The sequence below is a fragment of the Raphanus sativus genome, chromosome 1, assembly GCF_000801105.2.
Source record: "Raphanus sativus cultivar WK10039 chromosome 1, ASM80110v3, whole genome shotgun sequence".
NCBI lineage: Eukaryota > Viridiplantae > Streptophyta > Magnoliopsida > Brassicales > Brassicaceae > Raphanus > Raphanus sativus.
In genome coordinates, this window is record NC_079511.1 from 16,819,295 (window position 1) to 16,835,709 (window position 16,415).

A 16,415-nucleotide genomic window follows, 5' to 3' on the forward strand; every position below is an offset into this window, starting at 1 on the left:
AAGGAATTTGTTTGGATCCGGAGCTGCAACCCACGGTCTTACTTGCGGTACGGAAACCGGGCCCGATCCCTTCACAGAGCTTGGAGCTTCTCTGAAGAGTAACACAAAAATAAAACACCTTTAGAAAACCGAGTTATTACCGCGGCACAAGGATGCTACGGGCGGCCGGAGACGCCTCATGTGACCACATAACTACCAAAAACCAGATCTTCGTGAAGTAACCACCGTCAACCTGAACCAATCTAAAATTTGTCATTACAAAGCTGAAAAAACAACAACAGAGGAAGCAAAAGTGCCACACTAGAGACCATCACATGTCTGAGAAGAGCCGAAGACCAAGCAAAAGAGGCATAGCTCTGAAATACATTCCGTTGAAGCCCAACCACTAGTTGTTGTTGCTATGCGGAGCTAGGGTCAGAGCAATCAGAAGCATAGATTCTCACTTTATTCGCAACCTCAACATGAGAAAACATGCGTGCCAAAGACAAATACCACCATTTCTGTGTAAGCCTGCAAGCCATTTCTATGTTTATATTGGGGAAACAGTTGTGCACTGAGAGATCTCATTATGCTCTGACTGTGAATGCAGATATTGCAACAAGAGGTTACAACTGAGGTTCGGAAGGGGTTCTATTTGGTGAACAAATCACTAGAACCAGATGAGCATCGATATGATTTTCAAAACATGATCAGTTGTTGGTAAAGATTTCACAATAGCAATACAATTTTTTCTTCAGGGAAAGTGTTTCTTCCGAAAGATTAATATGTATGAAAAGATAATATTATTGTTTAGTGGTATACTCTTGTTGATTTAATATTGGGACAATCCATACTACCAAAGAAGCTATATGCTCACCATCTTGCACAGCAAGCTTCCATGCTTCTCTTGGTCTATATGTCCAATCTAACTTCAATCTTAGGAGATTTGTGAAGAAGAGAGCTTAGCTCACTTACATAGCTTCCCAAGTCAGTTGTGGACGTAACATAAGCAACACTAGAGTCAGACCCTTCTTCTCCACTCTTGTCTTCCACTTGCTTTGTAGTCAGAGTTCCATAAAACACTTTCATTGCCGCTTCAGTTGAGAGAGCATGCACAGAATCGTGTAGTTTATGAAACTTGTCTCTAGTTTCTTGTTCATCGATCAGCTTTTCTCTGAGCTCATCTGGGAGGAAAGCCATCGCACTTCAAAAGGGCAAAAAAAAGAATATGTATAAGACTACTCTATATGCTTCACAGCAGGAAAGAAGCTAATCTATTAATTACCTGGAAACACCTCTAACAAAACCAAACTTGTAGCCAGCAAGAACTGATTCCCTGTATCCAACGTTATAACCTTCCTGCGCAGCAGCTTCTTTCCCAGCACTAATACCGTCACGGTATCCAACCTATGATACCGAATTAGCAAACAAAAAAATCAAATCATGTTTATTTGGTGTATATCAGGCAAAACAAATTCAGTTTAGAGAGAATAATACCGTGTGAAATTTCTCACGTATTTTCTCCGTCTCCTTGTTCATGGAGTAAGCTTCACTTGGTTCATCATCAGAACTTCCAAAGAAGGATCCGTCTAAACCCTCAAGGTTGTGATCTTCATTACCTAAACGAACGAAACATTATAAGTTAATGCTCTGCTCTAATCATAACCAACCAAGGAAATACAAGATACGTATTCTCCACGGAATAGTGGTGATCCTACAAAAGATACAACTAACGACCTTAGAGACAACATAGGGGACGTAACTCTCACACAACTGACAAAAATAAGAACACAGAAAATATTTGTTATTATTAAATCTAAAACCTTAAACGAACTGTGCAACAAAGGAGGTAGGGTTCATAGTATATCATGAAATCTACTTAGCTCACAAAAGAATCCAAAAAAGCAGATGGGATTCAGAAACATGACAGACCTTATTGTATACCGGAAGAGTGAAAAATTCTACAAAGAATTCAATAATCAATAGCATCTCAAACTGAACACAAATGCCTTGGCGTCAACTTAGTACCATCACCTATGTGAAACTGCAGTACATGTTTGATATTAGAAAAAATCATTTACATGCTGATTTTAGTAATATATCCATGTTCACACTAAGGTTTTGAAGTTTTCAGAACACAAAAGCACCTTCATCCGTAGACCCGGGTGACCCTAATTAAAAGGTAATGCCCACATTTACAGTCTAAAAGCCAACACTAATTCGAGATGGACACCTATATTTTTTAAAAAAAATCATGGCAATCAACGCCTAGCACGAACATATAATCTTCTTAATTGGAGAAAGTGAACATCTTTCTTTAAATATGTACATATTCTCACAGCATGAAATGGATGACCAAATAATCCTTTAGAATATCAACATGTAGCTATAATATAATGTGATCACATAACAAGACCTATAATAGGATCACGTCAAAACAAACAAGAGTATATGGATCATCCAGTAATAGAACATGATTTTTTTCTCAGACATGCAAGACTGAAATTTTATTAAACTAATGACAACATATATTTAGCCATAGGATCAGAAAAAGAAAAGAAAAAGCATAGTCAGGTACAGAGCAAGAGACAAAACCTCAAGGTACTTCAATTGCATCTAAAATATGAAGGTAAAGACCCTCACCAGGTTTCGAAAGCTGCAAATTTTCTCCGTAAAGCTCCTTGGCGAAATTAGACTTCTCATCTGCGTAATCGGAACAAACAAAACACAAAGCTTTTAATCAATACCTGCAATGGGAACGAAATAGCTCTAGCATAACAGAGTATCGATATTGGCAACAAGAAAACTATCTCTTTGGCTAGCTAAAGGCTTAATACGAACATAAAATCAAAATCATAAAACTGGTATTATTATTTATCACAACCTTCAGGCGGCTCCATCCGTTCTACAGCGAAGATGTGACGATATTGAGCAGTTTGACCCAAAAGACGTCAGAGAACGGAGAGACTTCGATGGCCACTAGTTAAAGAGAATTTCGGAGTTTTCTTTTTCACTATTATTATTTAGGCCTCCGGATTAAGGTTATTACGGGTATTTCGGTTCGGTTAATATGGTTCTCCGGTTATTTCGGATTGAGAAAAAACTACCGAATAGAACCGAACAAATAAACGGTTCGGTTCGAGAACGGTTACTTCGGTTTTCACTTTTTGTTGCCGAAGTTTAAGGCGTTAACTTTTGCGGCTGGAAATGAAAAATGAATCTCACTTTATCAAAGTTAATTCATTCATGGAAGAAGAAAAATCCAAAGAGAAAGGCAAAGCAGAAGATTATATGGAGAAGGAGATGAGTTGGCGAAGAACAAGAGACGATGAGGTCGTGAAGATTAAGATTGAGATGAGGTGGTGAAAACGAGACGAGACAAATTAGTGAAGAGGAAGAAGAAGAACACAAAACAAGATGTGACGCAGACCAAAATTTTCAGAAAAAAAAAGATTATCTTGTCAAGCCCATAATATAAGCCCATACCATTCACAACCCATACTTCCTTTGTAAGTTAGTAACCGTTACGGAGACAGAACAATCAAAGAGATTCGGAACAGAAAAAGAAAAGAAACGAAACAAAAGCCAACTGACACGTGTCAGTCAACGGGACAACTGGATAATCCTTAGTGGCTCTAAATCTGTTTTGCTGTCTTCGTCATTCCCATACTAACTTTCTGGTTTCTTCCCATTCCTCCTTGGTCTCTATTCAAAAGCCAATTCCAATTTCCCACCAAAGCTTACGTATCTTCTTCCACTTTGGCGGCAATCCGATCAAAGTCATGTCGCCGTCTCGCCGGAAGGCGAACGGTTCTCGCTGCTCGTGCAACGGGGAAATCGATGGAATCGCCGGCGACGAATCGTTTGACCTTTCATGCATTCATTGCAACGGCTCCGATTCGATTAAAACCGATCTCTCCACCTATTTCTCTTCGGATGACTCGACGAAGCTGCGTAGAATCATCGTCGCTTCCATCAAAGGATTCTCCATAGGTACTGGTATCAAAGGTGGATTAGCTCTTTTCTCTATCGTAGCTCGTTTCGCTCGCCGTAGATCTTCTTCTAAATCGAGGTAACCGGAAATTCAAAATATTAATTTTTTTTCGAATTTGTTGCTGAATTTGATATTGGAATCTGTCGGTTTAGGAGAACCGGTGATTTCTCGAATAGCGAAGCTATTGCAATGGGGATTAAGGAAACACTAAGATACGGGCTGTTTCTGGGAACTTTTGCTGGTACTTTTGTCTCCGTGGATGAAGCTATTTGTTCTTTGGCAGGACACCAAAGGCATGTCCCATCCCATTATCTTGCTTTTGTCTGCTAATTTCAGTTTCATTTGACCAAAAATAGTATCAATCTCTTTAGATTAAGTTTATGGGAACATGTTTGATAGTGTTTTGTTTTGTCTGAAACCTAGAACTGCAAAGTGGAGGGCCCTGTTTGCTGGTTTAGTGGCTGGGCCATCGATGCTTCTCACAGGACCAAACACAACACACACGAGTTTGGCTGTTTACATACTGATGCGTGCGGCTGTTCTTGCGTCGCGGTGCGGCATTAAAAGCAAACGGTTTGGTTCGGTTTGCAAGCCGCTTACTTGGGAACATGGGGACTTGTTTCTCATGTGTCTCTCATCTTCACAGATTTTGTATGTTTATCTCTCTTCCTACGCAATGGATATTAGGCTTTTGAAATACTAATTCCAAAAGAAATGGTTCAACATTTTCTTATATATATTCTGCATACAAGACAAGGTTCATTCTGATTATTTGTGTTTTCAGGTCTGCTTACATTTTAAAGCAGGAAAGTCTTCCTTCATCGTATAAGTCCTTCCTTAACAAACATGGTGGGAAGGATCTTTCTATCTTACAAGGCATTAAAGATCTCGCAAGCGCCAAACCGTTCACCAATTTAAGGGCGATTGAGAAATATTACAAGTCTGTCGGAGTTGATATCAAACTTGATCCTAACATGAAAGTCCCCTGTTCGGTACGTTTATATTGTATCTTTCTTGTTTCTGTCAAGTATCAACAGCAACCATTCTTTGTTATATAAGGAAACAGAGCTTTTGTTCGTTAAATCAAAAGTGGCATTTTTTTAGAGCCTTGGCAATCTGAAAACTTCCTAGTCATCTCTTTGTGTTTTACCATATTAGTTATATATTCAGCAGTATCTCTTTCTTTTCCTCTCACTGCATTACCTTGTGCAGCTTTGTCGATAGATTGTCTTCAATGATTCTGCTTGCAGATGATACATGGAGGTGAATCATGTACTAAGCACGGTCTTACATTTTTCCTTCAAGCTTACACGAGGGCGCTACCAGTCTACGTCCCTGTATACTTGATTCCAGCGCTGATAGTCCATCGCCAAGACCTACTAAGGAAGTAATAGTTTTGTTTCGCCTTGATTCCATTGCTCGTTATAGTTGTGTGTATCTTTATGCATCAGTCTTTCATATTCATCTCACAGGCAATACTCTATACTTGGCAAGGGTCTTCTTGGCACAGCGAGATCTAGTTTGTTTCTCTCCACTTACTGCACTTCTGCCTGGTTAGAACCCAATCTAATTTTTCTTTTTTTAAATGTCATCATAACTAGTAACCTTATTGACGCGGAAACTTATACGCGGAAATTATCTATACAAGGGCTTCGACTTGCCTACTGTTCCGGACACTTGATACATGCAACATACCACTCGTGGCTATGGCAACGGTACGTACGAACCTAATCCATTCACAAAAAGGGTAGGTAGCACTAGTTTCATATTTAAGCCGTGCATTATTCTGCAGTTCCCAACAGGCTTGGCCTTAGCAATTGAAAAGAAAAGCAGAAGGATAGAGATATCACTATACTGCTTAGCGAGGGCTATAGAGAGCTTCTTCACTTCCATGACGGAGGCTGGATACATTCGACCGCCCAAGATTCTAAGAAGAGCAGATGTAGTCGTCTTCAGCGTTTCGACAGCTATTATTATGCACTGCTACGCACAGGAAAGGGAGGTATTTGGATCAAAATATTTGAACGTCCTAGATTGGGTTTTCGGTGTTCCACCTCCTCCTCCTTGTGAAGAAACCTAGAGGCATTTACTTTCCACATATATCGACGTCAGAAGGCAAAACATAAGTTACTTGTGTTTCACGTTTAACCAAAAGATCTTTCTTATGATGGCACGCTGTTCATTAATAGTCCTCTGTAGAAGTTTTGTTTCGGGTTTTGATATATCGAATGAGGATTTTTTGAAGCCATAAGCGGATATGCCAATTCTTGTAGTTTATCACAAACACCAAGACTCTTAACATTGATGTTCAGGTCACTCGCAAGTCGCAACTTGCATTGCATGTATCCTCAAAAACGTTTACTGGAAAGAAACAAAATGAAAATCTATTAACGAAACTAATCTGTGCATGGTAACGATGAAGATGAGAGAAATATGATTTTGTTTGACCTTGAAGATACTGAACTTGTACTCAGTATTCAAGAAAACGCTAGGCGATAAACGGACGGTGATCTAATACCTAGTGTCTAGAACGATTAAGCGGACGTCTACAATATTAGTTAAGAAGTTTCAGAACGATTAGTCGGACGTCTAGATCATTAGTTAATTGGTTTAGGCTTTTATAAATTATAATAATATATTAAATATATGTAATGTTTTATATTGAATAATAGTAAAAATATTATCTTTATATGTTAAAAATTATTTTCATAAGAATATACATTATAATATATTAATTATTATAATTTATATTCATAAATTATATATTATTTATTATTACAGTATTGTAATTATTTAGGTGGTTTAAAAAATAATCGTCACGGTCTTGTAGCGCATAGCGCCTAAGTGCCGCCTAGACCGTTTTTTAGAACACTTGCTTGTACTACAATCAGTGATACAATCGTATTTATATTTGTACAAATCCTATACTGAACTAAACCCAAATGCTTTCACATACTTTATACATAGTAAATAATCACCTTCAATTTCTTTTTGAAACATAACTGCAATCAATAGGTGTCAAGGGTTTGTTAAAAACAACTAAAACTATCCAAGAAAACTATTACTTCCTCCGTTTCATTTTAATTGTCTTTCTAGGTTTATGTACACAGATTAAGAAAACATATGATTTTGTATATTTCCAAGATGAAAACACAATTACCTATATATCTAACCACATTTCAACCAATAGAAAAATAAAATGGAGAATCTTTTGATAAATTTTGCATTGAAATTCTAAAACGACATTTATTTTGAAACGAAATTTTTTCCTACAACGACAATCAAATCGAAACGGAGGGAGTAGATGCCTAATTGTAATAAAAAACAAATCTCATTGTGAATTCAATGAATCAGACAAACATTAGATCAGTTTTGAACCTGTTCAACTAAATTCTTAGACCAACTCTCGTTCTGAAAATTGATTATATTCTCGTGCCTCACAATTATCTTATGATTCTAAGTTCTAGTTAATTACTCTAAAAAACTAATATGATAAAAGAAATCCTGATGTAGAATATGATGAATAATCCTATTAATCCCCAATCAGTCATCAATTTGATATTAAGCCATAGAAATCTCTACGCCTGACTAAACTGCATAGATTAGATAAAGTAAGAAATATCAGAAATGTATGCATAAATTTTCTTTGAGTTAGACAATCATTTAAACAATATATAGAGGAACTGATAAAATAGATTAGAAATGTATGCATAACTTTTCTCTGAATTATAATTAGAGATTGCGTCATTTATTTGGATAAATGACTTCTGTATAATCGTATAAGAAAATGTATCATTAAATATTGCAACATATTGCTCTGAACTAATGAAGATAGAGTCCATAACTCTAACAAGATTTTGTTGCTTAAGTAAATGATATTTGTTGGATATAAATCGGTTCTAATGATATCAACAATTAAAACCACCTAAAAATAAAAAAAAAACTTGTTATATCTGCCTCCAGTGATTTGATGAGCATGTCATCTATGTTATTTCTATGGTGTGGCATATCTATTCTATGAACATTAAATTCACCACTCTTTGATAGGTGGAGCCAGCATTTTTAAGGTTGAAAGACACAACCTTGTTTTAGTAGATACTTCCAGATGTCATGAATGATGTTTTCTCCAGGTCATCTGAGTGCATTAGTAGATGGTTAGACCTGGAGAAGGCCTCCATGAATCTCATTTACTGGTGTTATGTCGTTGAATCAACTAGCTTGTCTATATGAGGTAGAGGAAAAGGTTCCTTTAAAAAAGATCTATTAAGGTCAAGTCTATGTAGACTTGCCACTTGGCATTCTTCTTGCAGAAAACAACAACATTAGCTTGACATTCTAGATAATGCACACCTCTAATGAACCCGACATTCAGTAGATTCCTAAGTTTTTCGTTGAAGTTGGCATCCTGCTCTGGAGAGAATTTCCTCTGTTATACCTTACTGGCTGGTGTAGAGGATCGACCTATAGCTTATGCATGCTATATTTTTCTGTTCATGGCATGTCTATGTGGGACCGGAAGAAGCAGCAGAATGGAGAAATTATATTACTATTTGTTTTAGACCTGTTGGTAGTTTAGAATTTATTTTGAGATTTCAGATGAAATCTCCCTCAATCTAAGGTACCTCGTCGGGTTCTTCAACTTATGTTCTTCTGTATACAGAACCAGGGGTTTCTATTGTAATTTCTATAAGATACTGATCTTTCCTTTGAGAGTTTTCTTGTAGAAAGAACGAGATTTTTTCCGAACCCTTTTGATCTTAATGATGCCCCATGGAATAGGGAATTTGACTACCTGGTGGAGATTGGAAGGGACGACTCCCATGTTTTGGATCCAGGGACGTCCATATATCATGTTATAGGACGCGTCGCAGTTGATTACCATGAACTTTAAAGACATGGTACTCCTTATGCATAGACATGAAGCACAACCTCTCCTATTGTTTGATTGACTTTGCCGCTGACCACTATAAGTGGTATGACTTTCCGGGTTAGGGCGTCTTTTCCAGTCTTAAGTCATTGTAGACAGCCAGAAAAATGATGTTACTGGAGATTCCATTGTCCACTAGTACCCTTTTCACTAAAAAAATTCTCCACCGTGAGAGACACAACCAAAGCCTCATGGTGGGACCCAAAACTTTCTCATGCTCGCATTTGATGTGAATCTTGTTTCATTGGTTTCCAGGAGCAGGCGTTTTGGATTTCCTGACCTTTCTTGGCTTTTCTGGTGATTGTATTGGCAGCTGCATGCATGATGTCACTTATCTTAAAGCCTCCAAATATCACATTGATTACCCTATCATGTCGAGGAGGTGAGGCATGATTAGTTCTGGACAGATTATTGTTCTCCTCCTTATTGAAGAGGATGTTATTCGCTTTGCCAGAAAAGAATTCTCAGAGATATCTTTTTTTTGTTAGCTAGTTCACTTCCTTTCAGTGAAATGCAGTCCTCCATTTTATGAATGTGGTCTCTGTGGAACGCACACTATTGCTTCTGGTTTTGGAAAATTTATGGTGCTTTCATCTTCTAAGGCAACTTAACCTGTGATCACATCTGCCTCGGAATGTTGATCAGTTCCAGCTTTCGATACGGAGAGATTGGAGATGTCCGACCATGTTGATATTGTCATTCCACCGGCCTTTCTATGAATTGATTGTGGTATCGATCATGATTCCTACTTGCTGCCTCTTTTGCAACATTTTGATGGGGTTTCTCTTCTTTGTCATTTTTTTATTCCTTGTTCCCCTTAATTTCTGCTTCTGGGAGTGCTTGGATCGACACACTGGGTCTTCTTCCCACTTTACATGTGCCCATGCTCGAGACAAGATGTCTTCCATGGTTTTACACTAGTATTTGGACAGCTCCTTATACAGGTCTCGTCGGGTACGTATAAGCCATTACATGGCTGTCAAGGCATTACATCCAAGGATGAATACCTTTTCCTGGTTAGAGTGCTATGTAGCTGCACATAGGTTCAGCTTGGTATTGCAAGATCTCGTAAATATTTTTGGCTACTTTTTCATGTGTCCCATTGTTCGTAACTGCTCCACAAACTGGTCGGTCAGGACTTAAAAGGAGTGTATCGATCCATTAGGAAAGTTGATGTACCATTGCAGTGCGGGTTCGATCAGATTTGACCCAAACCCTTGCACACGATAGCTTCTCTGAGTTATTTATGGATAGCTATAATAAGCATATGTTGTTTCAATTGAGCCATGTGATCATCCGGGTCACATGTCCCATCATACATCATCATATTTGAGAAGATGGACTTCGTTGACATCTCCACCAGGGTGATCTCATCTAAGAAGGGAGTTTCGCGCAGGAATCATGAGCATTTTTTTCAGATTGGGGGCATTACACCTGGAATTCTCTCTATCAATAACTGAACAGTTTCAAACTTCTTGAAGAAGATTTGTTTAAGTACGGTCGTTTCTTGCATCTCCACATCAGTATTTGTGTCGGAGTCTTCATCATCTTCTTTCAGGTTTACTCATTTTTTTCTTGGGATGTCGGATTCATTTGTTGGTTCTCCATTTAGTGATAGAGTCTGTCAAACGTTTTGCCTCCCTCACCCGAAGTCTCCAGGGGTTGCATATGTGGGATACAAGTTTGGAAATTGCATAATTTCTTGCTTATTGTGTTGAAAGTTGAGTTCTTTTTTGGATAACTATGTTTCTAGATTCGAGCTATGATAGCTTCTCTACGCTTTGCTCCAGTAGCTTTAAGTGTTCTTCCATTTCAAGGTTTGGACTTTTGAGATGAGTACGGGGTTATCCGGAGCGTTTCTTTCCTGAGTTGTATGCATCTCGGTGATCTGTTGTTGCATAGCTGCAATCTGAGCTCGCAACTCGGTTTCGACCGGGGTGGCTGTTGGCTGCTTCTCATTATGCTTACTCTCAGTTATTGTCATGTAATATTTGTTACCCTTTCTCGTGAAATTTTTAGAGTAAAGTTTTGCCAGCTCTTTGTTGGTATTACAGAAACAAGAAGTAAGCAATAAAAAACAGGGAGAATGATCAAAGTAGTGTTTATTGATATTTAGATACAAGACTATAACAGTTTGGATTAAGAACTTAAGTTCTAACCGTTTAACTCTATAGCTGATGTTTGAATAGTCGCCCTTGTTCTAGGGTTTGGATCCCTCATTCATAAAAAATTGACAATTGTAAATTAGGTTAGATCCTTCAATATCCTGAGTTATGGGAAAATCTCTTTTTAATATAAGTTTCTTATTTTACTGAGAGATACAAATGAATCCAGATTTAAAGCCGGAATTCATCTAGACATGAATCAAAAACCGGCGCTATGCTCATAAGAAGTGATGACTCATACATTAATTATTCCCAACAATAAACAAAATATTATGTACAAACATTTGAATAAAAGTTTCTTAAAAAATTATTTCCCAAATCGAAATGTTAAAGATCCATTAAAGATAATACTGCCAACATTATACTAATAAAAATATGAATAAACAAATGAGAAGTTGACATATGTGATAAAAGGTATTTTATGCATTTTAATTTTTTTTTCAAATGTTTCTTTATAATGCATTAAAATACTATTGATGTTGATGTCATTACTAAAAAAACTTGTTATGCTTCCAATTAATATAATTCTTCCTATGTTTTAGTTTAGTTGTTGTTGTAAAGAGAAATTTTCATTCAAAATAATTGTTTTTTTTAAGTTCAATACAAAATTTATTAACAATATTTTCTAAAATAGTTTAGTTTTTTATTGGTTGAAAAATATTTTTTTTGTCATCAGCTTACAACAGACTCTAGATAAACTCTATAAACCATTCCAGTAACTCTGCATCCATATGAACAACGAAAGACGTTTGCTTCCTATCACTCCTTGCCAGACTATCTGCCTTGGTATTTAGCGTTTTTGTACATGAATGATCTCTGAGTGTGTAAAATTTTCTTGTTGAAACTTGATGTCGTCCAAATTGTTCGCAAAGGCTGGCCATTCCTCTGGTGCGGAAACCATCTTCACCAATTGAATACAATCCGTCGCAAAAGTAACATTTTTTAAGTAAGTTCCTCATACTTTCCATTGCCCATATCAAAGCTTCCATATCTGAGTGTAAAGGCGAAAGACTTGCTCTCGTATTCCTTGCTCCCATCAAGCCCTCAAAACCCTCTAGTGTAATGTACCAGCCATTTCCGAAGAACATCTCTTTATCTTTCCATGAGCCATCCATAAAACACCATCAACCTGAGATAAGAGCTAAACTGAACTCTTCAGTCTCTCTCGGCTGGGTGGTTCCACTCTTAACTAAAGCCTGAGCCTCTTCCCAAAGTAAGGACTAGGTTTCAGCCAGCTTCAGAGTATCTCTGAGATCCGTATCAATATTACTGAAAACCTTGTAGTTCCGTCCCATCTAAATGTACCATAAGATTCATGCGAATTGATGGTCTTCCATAGACGGAGACACCCTCCAAAATAGGTAATCTATATTTGTGAACAGTGTATGAGTAGGAAATATGTCGGGATTCGATAGGATTTTAGAGAAAACCCAAACTTGAACCGCCGGAGGACATTTCAAAAATACATGGTTAATTGATTCCTCATTGGCTCCACATCTTTCACACTGGATATCACCTTGTATACCTCTTGACCTTAGATTTTTCTTAACCGATATGCAACCTGAAACTATCTGTTAAAGGAAATATTTTATTTTTGTTGGGCAATGAATCTTCAAAAATAAGCTTTTAAAGGGATAACTGTGGATCCAATTACCGGCGGCAACCAATAATATTGGTTGAAATATAGTTATATATATATATATATATAATGATATTTTTAGTTTAAAAATATGTAAAATTAAATGTTTTTTTTTAATTTATGTCATAAGTCGAAAAATGACGATTAAAATGAAACAAAAAGTAGCAAATATATGTACATCATTTAATATTTGTAAGTCCAAGAAGAAGAGATATTTTAAAGACTAAAGGGGAAAATCTTTTGAGTGAGACCTTGGAGAAGAATAGACATACAATGTTGTCGTCGGGGAACCTCTCGCCAGATTCATGCCCTCCAAAAAGTCTTTCCCGTTTTTTAATTATTATGTAAAGTTTAAATTAATTTATTTTGAAAAGACTATGTTTTAGTTGAAGACTCAACAGTACAAGTAATTCAGTTGTTTAGCTGACCCTTGAAAAGCACGATTTCTCCATCAACCATTTCAGTTTTCTCCTTTCTTAACTTTTACGGATACCGAGTGATGACTACAATTTTCCTTAGTAATAATAAGCGAAGTAGGTTAAGATCAACATCCCTCACAAAATGACCATTATATATATATTGAGTAGAAAGCGTGTAGTGTATTCATGTATAACATTGAGTATATATACAGCAGTAAGAACTAAGTATCGTAGGAATATAATAACTCTAATTTATCCTTATCTCTAACTTATCGTACTTATCTATATAGCTTATAGTCCTTAATTATCTCTATAATATTATTAGTTATATTATTATTTATGTGCGTTATTTTATATATTAAAAATAAAAATATATATTAAATAATTGAAAATACAGTAACTATTATATTAACTAAATTGGTGCGATTACATAAACCAAAACACTCATTATCAATCATTTACAATTATTTTATGGTAAAAAATCCATACACATATATAGGGTTTTTGCAAATATGATTCAAAATTTAAAGTCAAACACAAAACTAATCCGAACTTTCATTTGCCTATTCATCCAGAAAAATTGGATTATTCACGAAAATTCCATTATTTTTTGTTTGAAAATGAGTATTTTACTCTATTATCTTCATTTTCATTATATATTTACAATAGTACCATTACCACCAATACACCAACCACCATAAACAACCAATTGAAAACTCTTAATGCACCTAAAATTAATTTTCAGTTTTCATATCTCATTTCTTATGCTCAAAAACTACATCTCTTTCACTTTCTCTCTATATTCATCCACAAAACCCAAAATTTTGATTCTAAACTTTAAACTCATGATTCTTGATCATTAACAAGTGGGTCTGTTTCGTGGCGAAGTTCAGTGTGTTAGGAGAACCTAATCAAATAATTTCACTGGTTAAAATTATAAAACTGATTTTTTTTTTCAGATATGTTCGTCATAAGACTTCTGTGTAATTTTTTTGGTTTAGAAGACTTGTACGGAAGTCTTCTGGTCAATGTATATGTTACTTTTGCAATTTATGTGTATTTTTTAGAGACAACTTCTCTGGAAGTCTTCCGACTTTTCTTTGTTAACGAAAAATCTCAAAAATACGAAAGAAAACTTCCCGGTAAGTCATCTAAGATAAAAATGTTAGTTTTACAATTGACCCGGATTGTGTCAAAAGTTTGACTTTTTCTAGACGACTTACACGGAAATCTTCTGAACTCTTGGTGGAAGTCTTCTCACTATTGGTGAAAATCGTCTCAGGTTACTTTCGCAATTAGAAAATAAAACTTAAATATTTAATTTTAATTAGACGACTTCCATGTAAGTCTTCCGGAACACGACGTACACGAAAGTCTTCGAGATTTTTATTCTGAGATTCTGGTCAAACCTTGTTTGGCTCATAAGTCTTTCGTGTAAGTCGTTTGCCGGAAGATTTTCATAGAATTCGTCTAGTTAAAATTAAATACTTAAGTTTTATTTTTTAATTGAAATAGTAACCTGAGACGACTTACATGGTAGTCGTCTAGTTTAATGTAATATTTAAGTTTTATTTTGTTCCCGTGGAGGACTTCCGTGTAATTTTCTAGAAAAAGTCAAATTTTTGAAATAATTCCGTCAATTGCAAAACTAACTTGTTTATCTTAGAAGATTTACCGGGAAGTCTTCTCTGGTAGTATTAATATTTTTTAAAAAACAAAATAAGCCAATATTTACAAAGGACGACTTATAAAAAAGTCTGCTCTATAGCAGACTTCTCTGGAAGTTTTCCTTTGTAAATCTTCAATTGCAAAGATGACCTATATGGAAGACTTCCTAGAAGTCTCCCGGCGGAAGACTTCTGTGGAAGTATTCTAAGTCAATGTGTGATAAACTTTTATTTTCTCTAAACATGAAAGACTTTTTAATATTTTCTTATTAATTCATGTATATTAGTCGATATTGGAACTCCTGAATGGAATTCATAACTTGATTGTTGATAATTATGAGGTTAACTACATTCATGTATATTAATGTTTTTTTGCTAATGAGAGAAGACTTCTGGGAAAATCTCGTGCGTTAGTTTTTGTAAAACTTGTATTTTCAACTTTATTATATATTTTTAACTTTAAAAGTGTTAAGTAACTTCAAGAATATCAAGTCTTATGGTTTAATGTGTTCTCTTAGATCATAAGATAAACCTTTTGATTTTCATGAAATTTGAAATTTAAAATTCACTTAAAATTTTAGTTTCCCGCTTAAATTTTAATTTCCGCTTAAATTTCTTGCTTATGTTTCAATTTCCCGTTTTAAATTTCATGTTTGAAATTTAAGTCTTCTGAAAAGTCTTCTCGGAAGTATTTTGAGAAATCTTCTAGTGAATTACATCTTTGAACTTATGTAATGTTTGATATTTTGTGAATTTGACTAAATTTTCTTGAGAATTCTTATCCTTTACTTGTAATAAATTTGACTAATTTTTTATGTTATTGTGTTTAGCTATGGAAATTATATCAATAAATTCAATAATGTCAAGTATTTTTGGCAAGATAATATTGTAGACATGAACATATTTACCAATTTTTTTAATTAACATCTTTTCAAATTTATAAAAGAATTCACAACTAATAAAATACACATACAAATCACAAAACATACTACAAACAAAACTATTATAAATTGTTCCTCCAAGAAAACAAGTTTGGACTTCAATTGATATGGGAGAAGACTTCGTCAGATGATTTTCCATAAGTCTTCCAAAGTCTGACTCAGATTTGAAAAACTTGCAAATCCAAAATGTTGAAATGACTTCAAAAAGAGAAAATAAGTGGAAGATGAGATAGATATACCTTAAAAACACAAACAAAAATACATATTCAAAAATTTAGATTTACCTTTAAATGAGTGAAAGATGAGAATCGTGTGATAAAACATGCAAAAACAAGACAAATTAGTAAGAAAGATTTTTTTTTTTTTTGTCGACTCCCATCTTCGAAGATCAAGTGGTAGACGGTCTTGAGTCGTTCCGGAGAACCACTCTGTCCGGCTGGGTCTGATCTATGTGGGAAAAGAGAACACCACTACGTATCGCCTCCTTGGCGAGAGAATCTGCACGCAAGTTAATACTCCTGGGTATGTGGGCAATATTGAACTCCGAAAAACCAACTTGTAGAAGCCAAAAGGAGACTAGCTCAGAGTGAAAGGCCAGCCAGTCGGTAGGGTTGGCAATCATGTCCACCAGATCGGAACAATCCGTCTCCATATGGATCACGTTGCAGGAAAACTCTCTCAAGG

At 35.7% G+C, this 16,415-nt stretch overlaps 2 protein-coding genes across 2 annotated transcripts; one reads left to right on the forward strand and one right to left on the reverse strand.

Moving 5' to 3' along the window:
• Nucleotides 1-765: 765 nt before the first annotated feature.
• Nucleotides 766-3,375, reverse strand: LOC108829263 (protein yae1). Its single transcript, XM_018602929.2, has 5 exons — nt 2,864-3,375; nt 2,623-2,682; nt 1,477-1,598; nt 1,265-1,386; nt 766-1,183 (listed from the first exon to the last, which is right to left on the reverse strand). The coding sequence occupies exons 1-5, from the start codon at nt 2,877-2,879 to the stop codon at nt 892-894; spliced, it is 612 nt and encodes a 203-aa protein (XP_018458431.1). The 5' UTR covers nt 2,880-3,375; the 3' UTR covers nt 766-891.
• A 259-nt stretch (nt 3,376-3,634) lies between these two features.
• Nucleotides 3,635-6,224, forward strand: LOC108829261 (uncharacterized). Its single transcript, XM_018602926.2, has 8 exons — nt 3,635-4,051; nt 4,126-4,266; nt 4,397-4,624; nt 4,758-4,965; nt 5,224-5,360; nt 5,446-5,526; nt 5,622-5,688; nt 5,766-6,224. Exons 1-8 carry the CDS (start codon nt 3,762-3,764, stop codon nt 6,051-6,053), a joined length of 1,440 nt encoding a protein of 479 aa, XP_018458428.1. The 5' UTR covers nt 3,635-3,761; the 3' UTR covers nt 6,054-6,224.
• The last annotated feature ends 10,191 nt before the right edge of the window (nt 6,225-16,415 follow it).

Excerpts from the sequence above, each read along its gene's own strand:
- LOC108829263 (XM_018602929.2), bottom strand. Across the intron at positions 1,599-2,622 it reads TTTGCAGCTTTCGAAACCTG|GTAATGAAGATCACAACCTT; the intron begins GTGAGGGTCTTT and ends TCGTTCGTTTAG. Across the intron at positions 1,184-1,264 it reads TTTGTTAGAGGTGTTTCCAG|TGCGATGGCTTTCCTCCCAG; the intron begins GTAATTAATAGA and ends GCCCTTTTGAAG.
- LOC108829261 (XM_018602926.2), top strand. The coding sequence starts at position 3,762 with ATGTCGCCGTCTCGCCGGAAGGCGAACGGTTCTCGCTGCTCGTGCAAC. Across the intron at positions 4,267-4,396 it reads TCTTTGGCAGGACACCAAAG|AACTGCAAAGTGGAGGGCCC; the intron begins GCATGTCCCATC and ends TCTGAAACCTAG. Across the intron at positions 4,966-5,223 it reads ACATGAAAGTCCCCTGTTCG|ATGATACATGGAGGTGAATC; the intron begins GTACGTTTATAT and ends TTCTGCTTGCAG.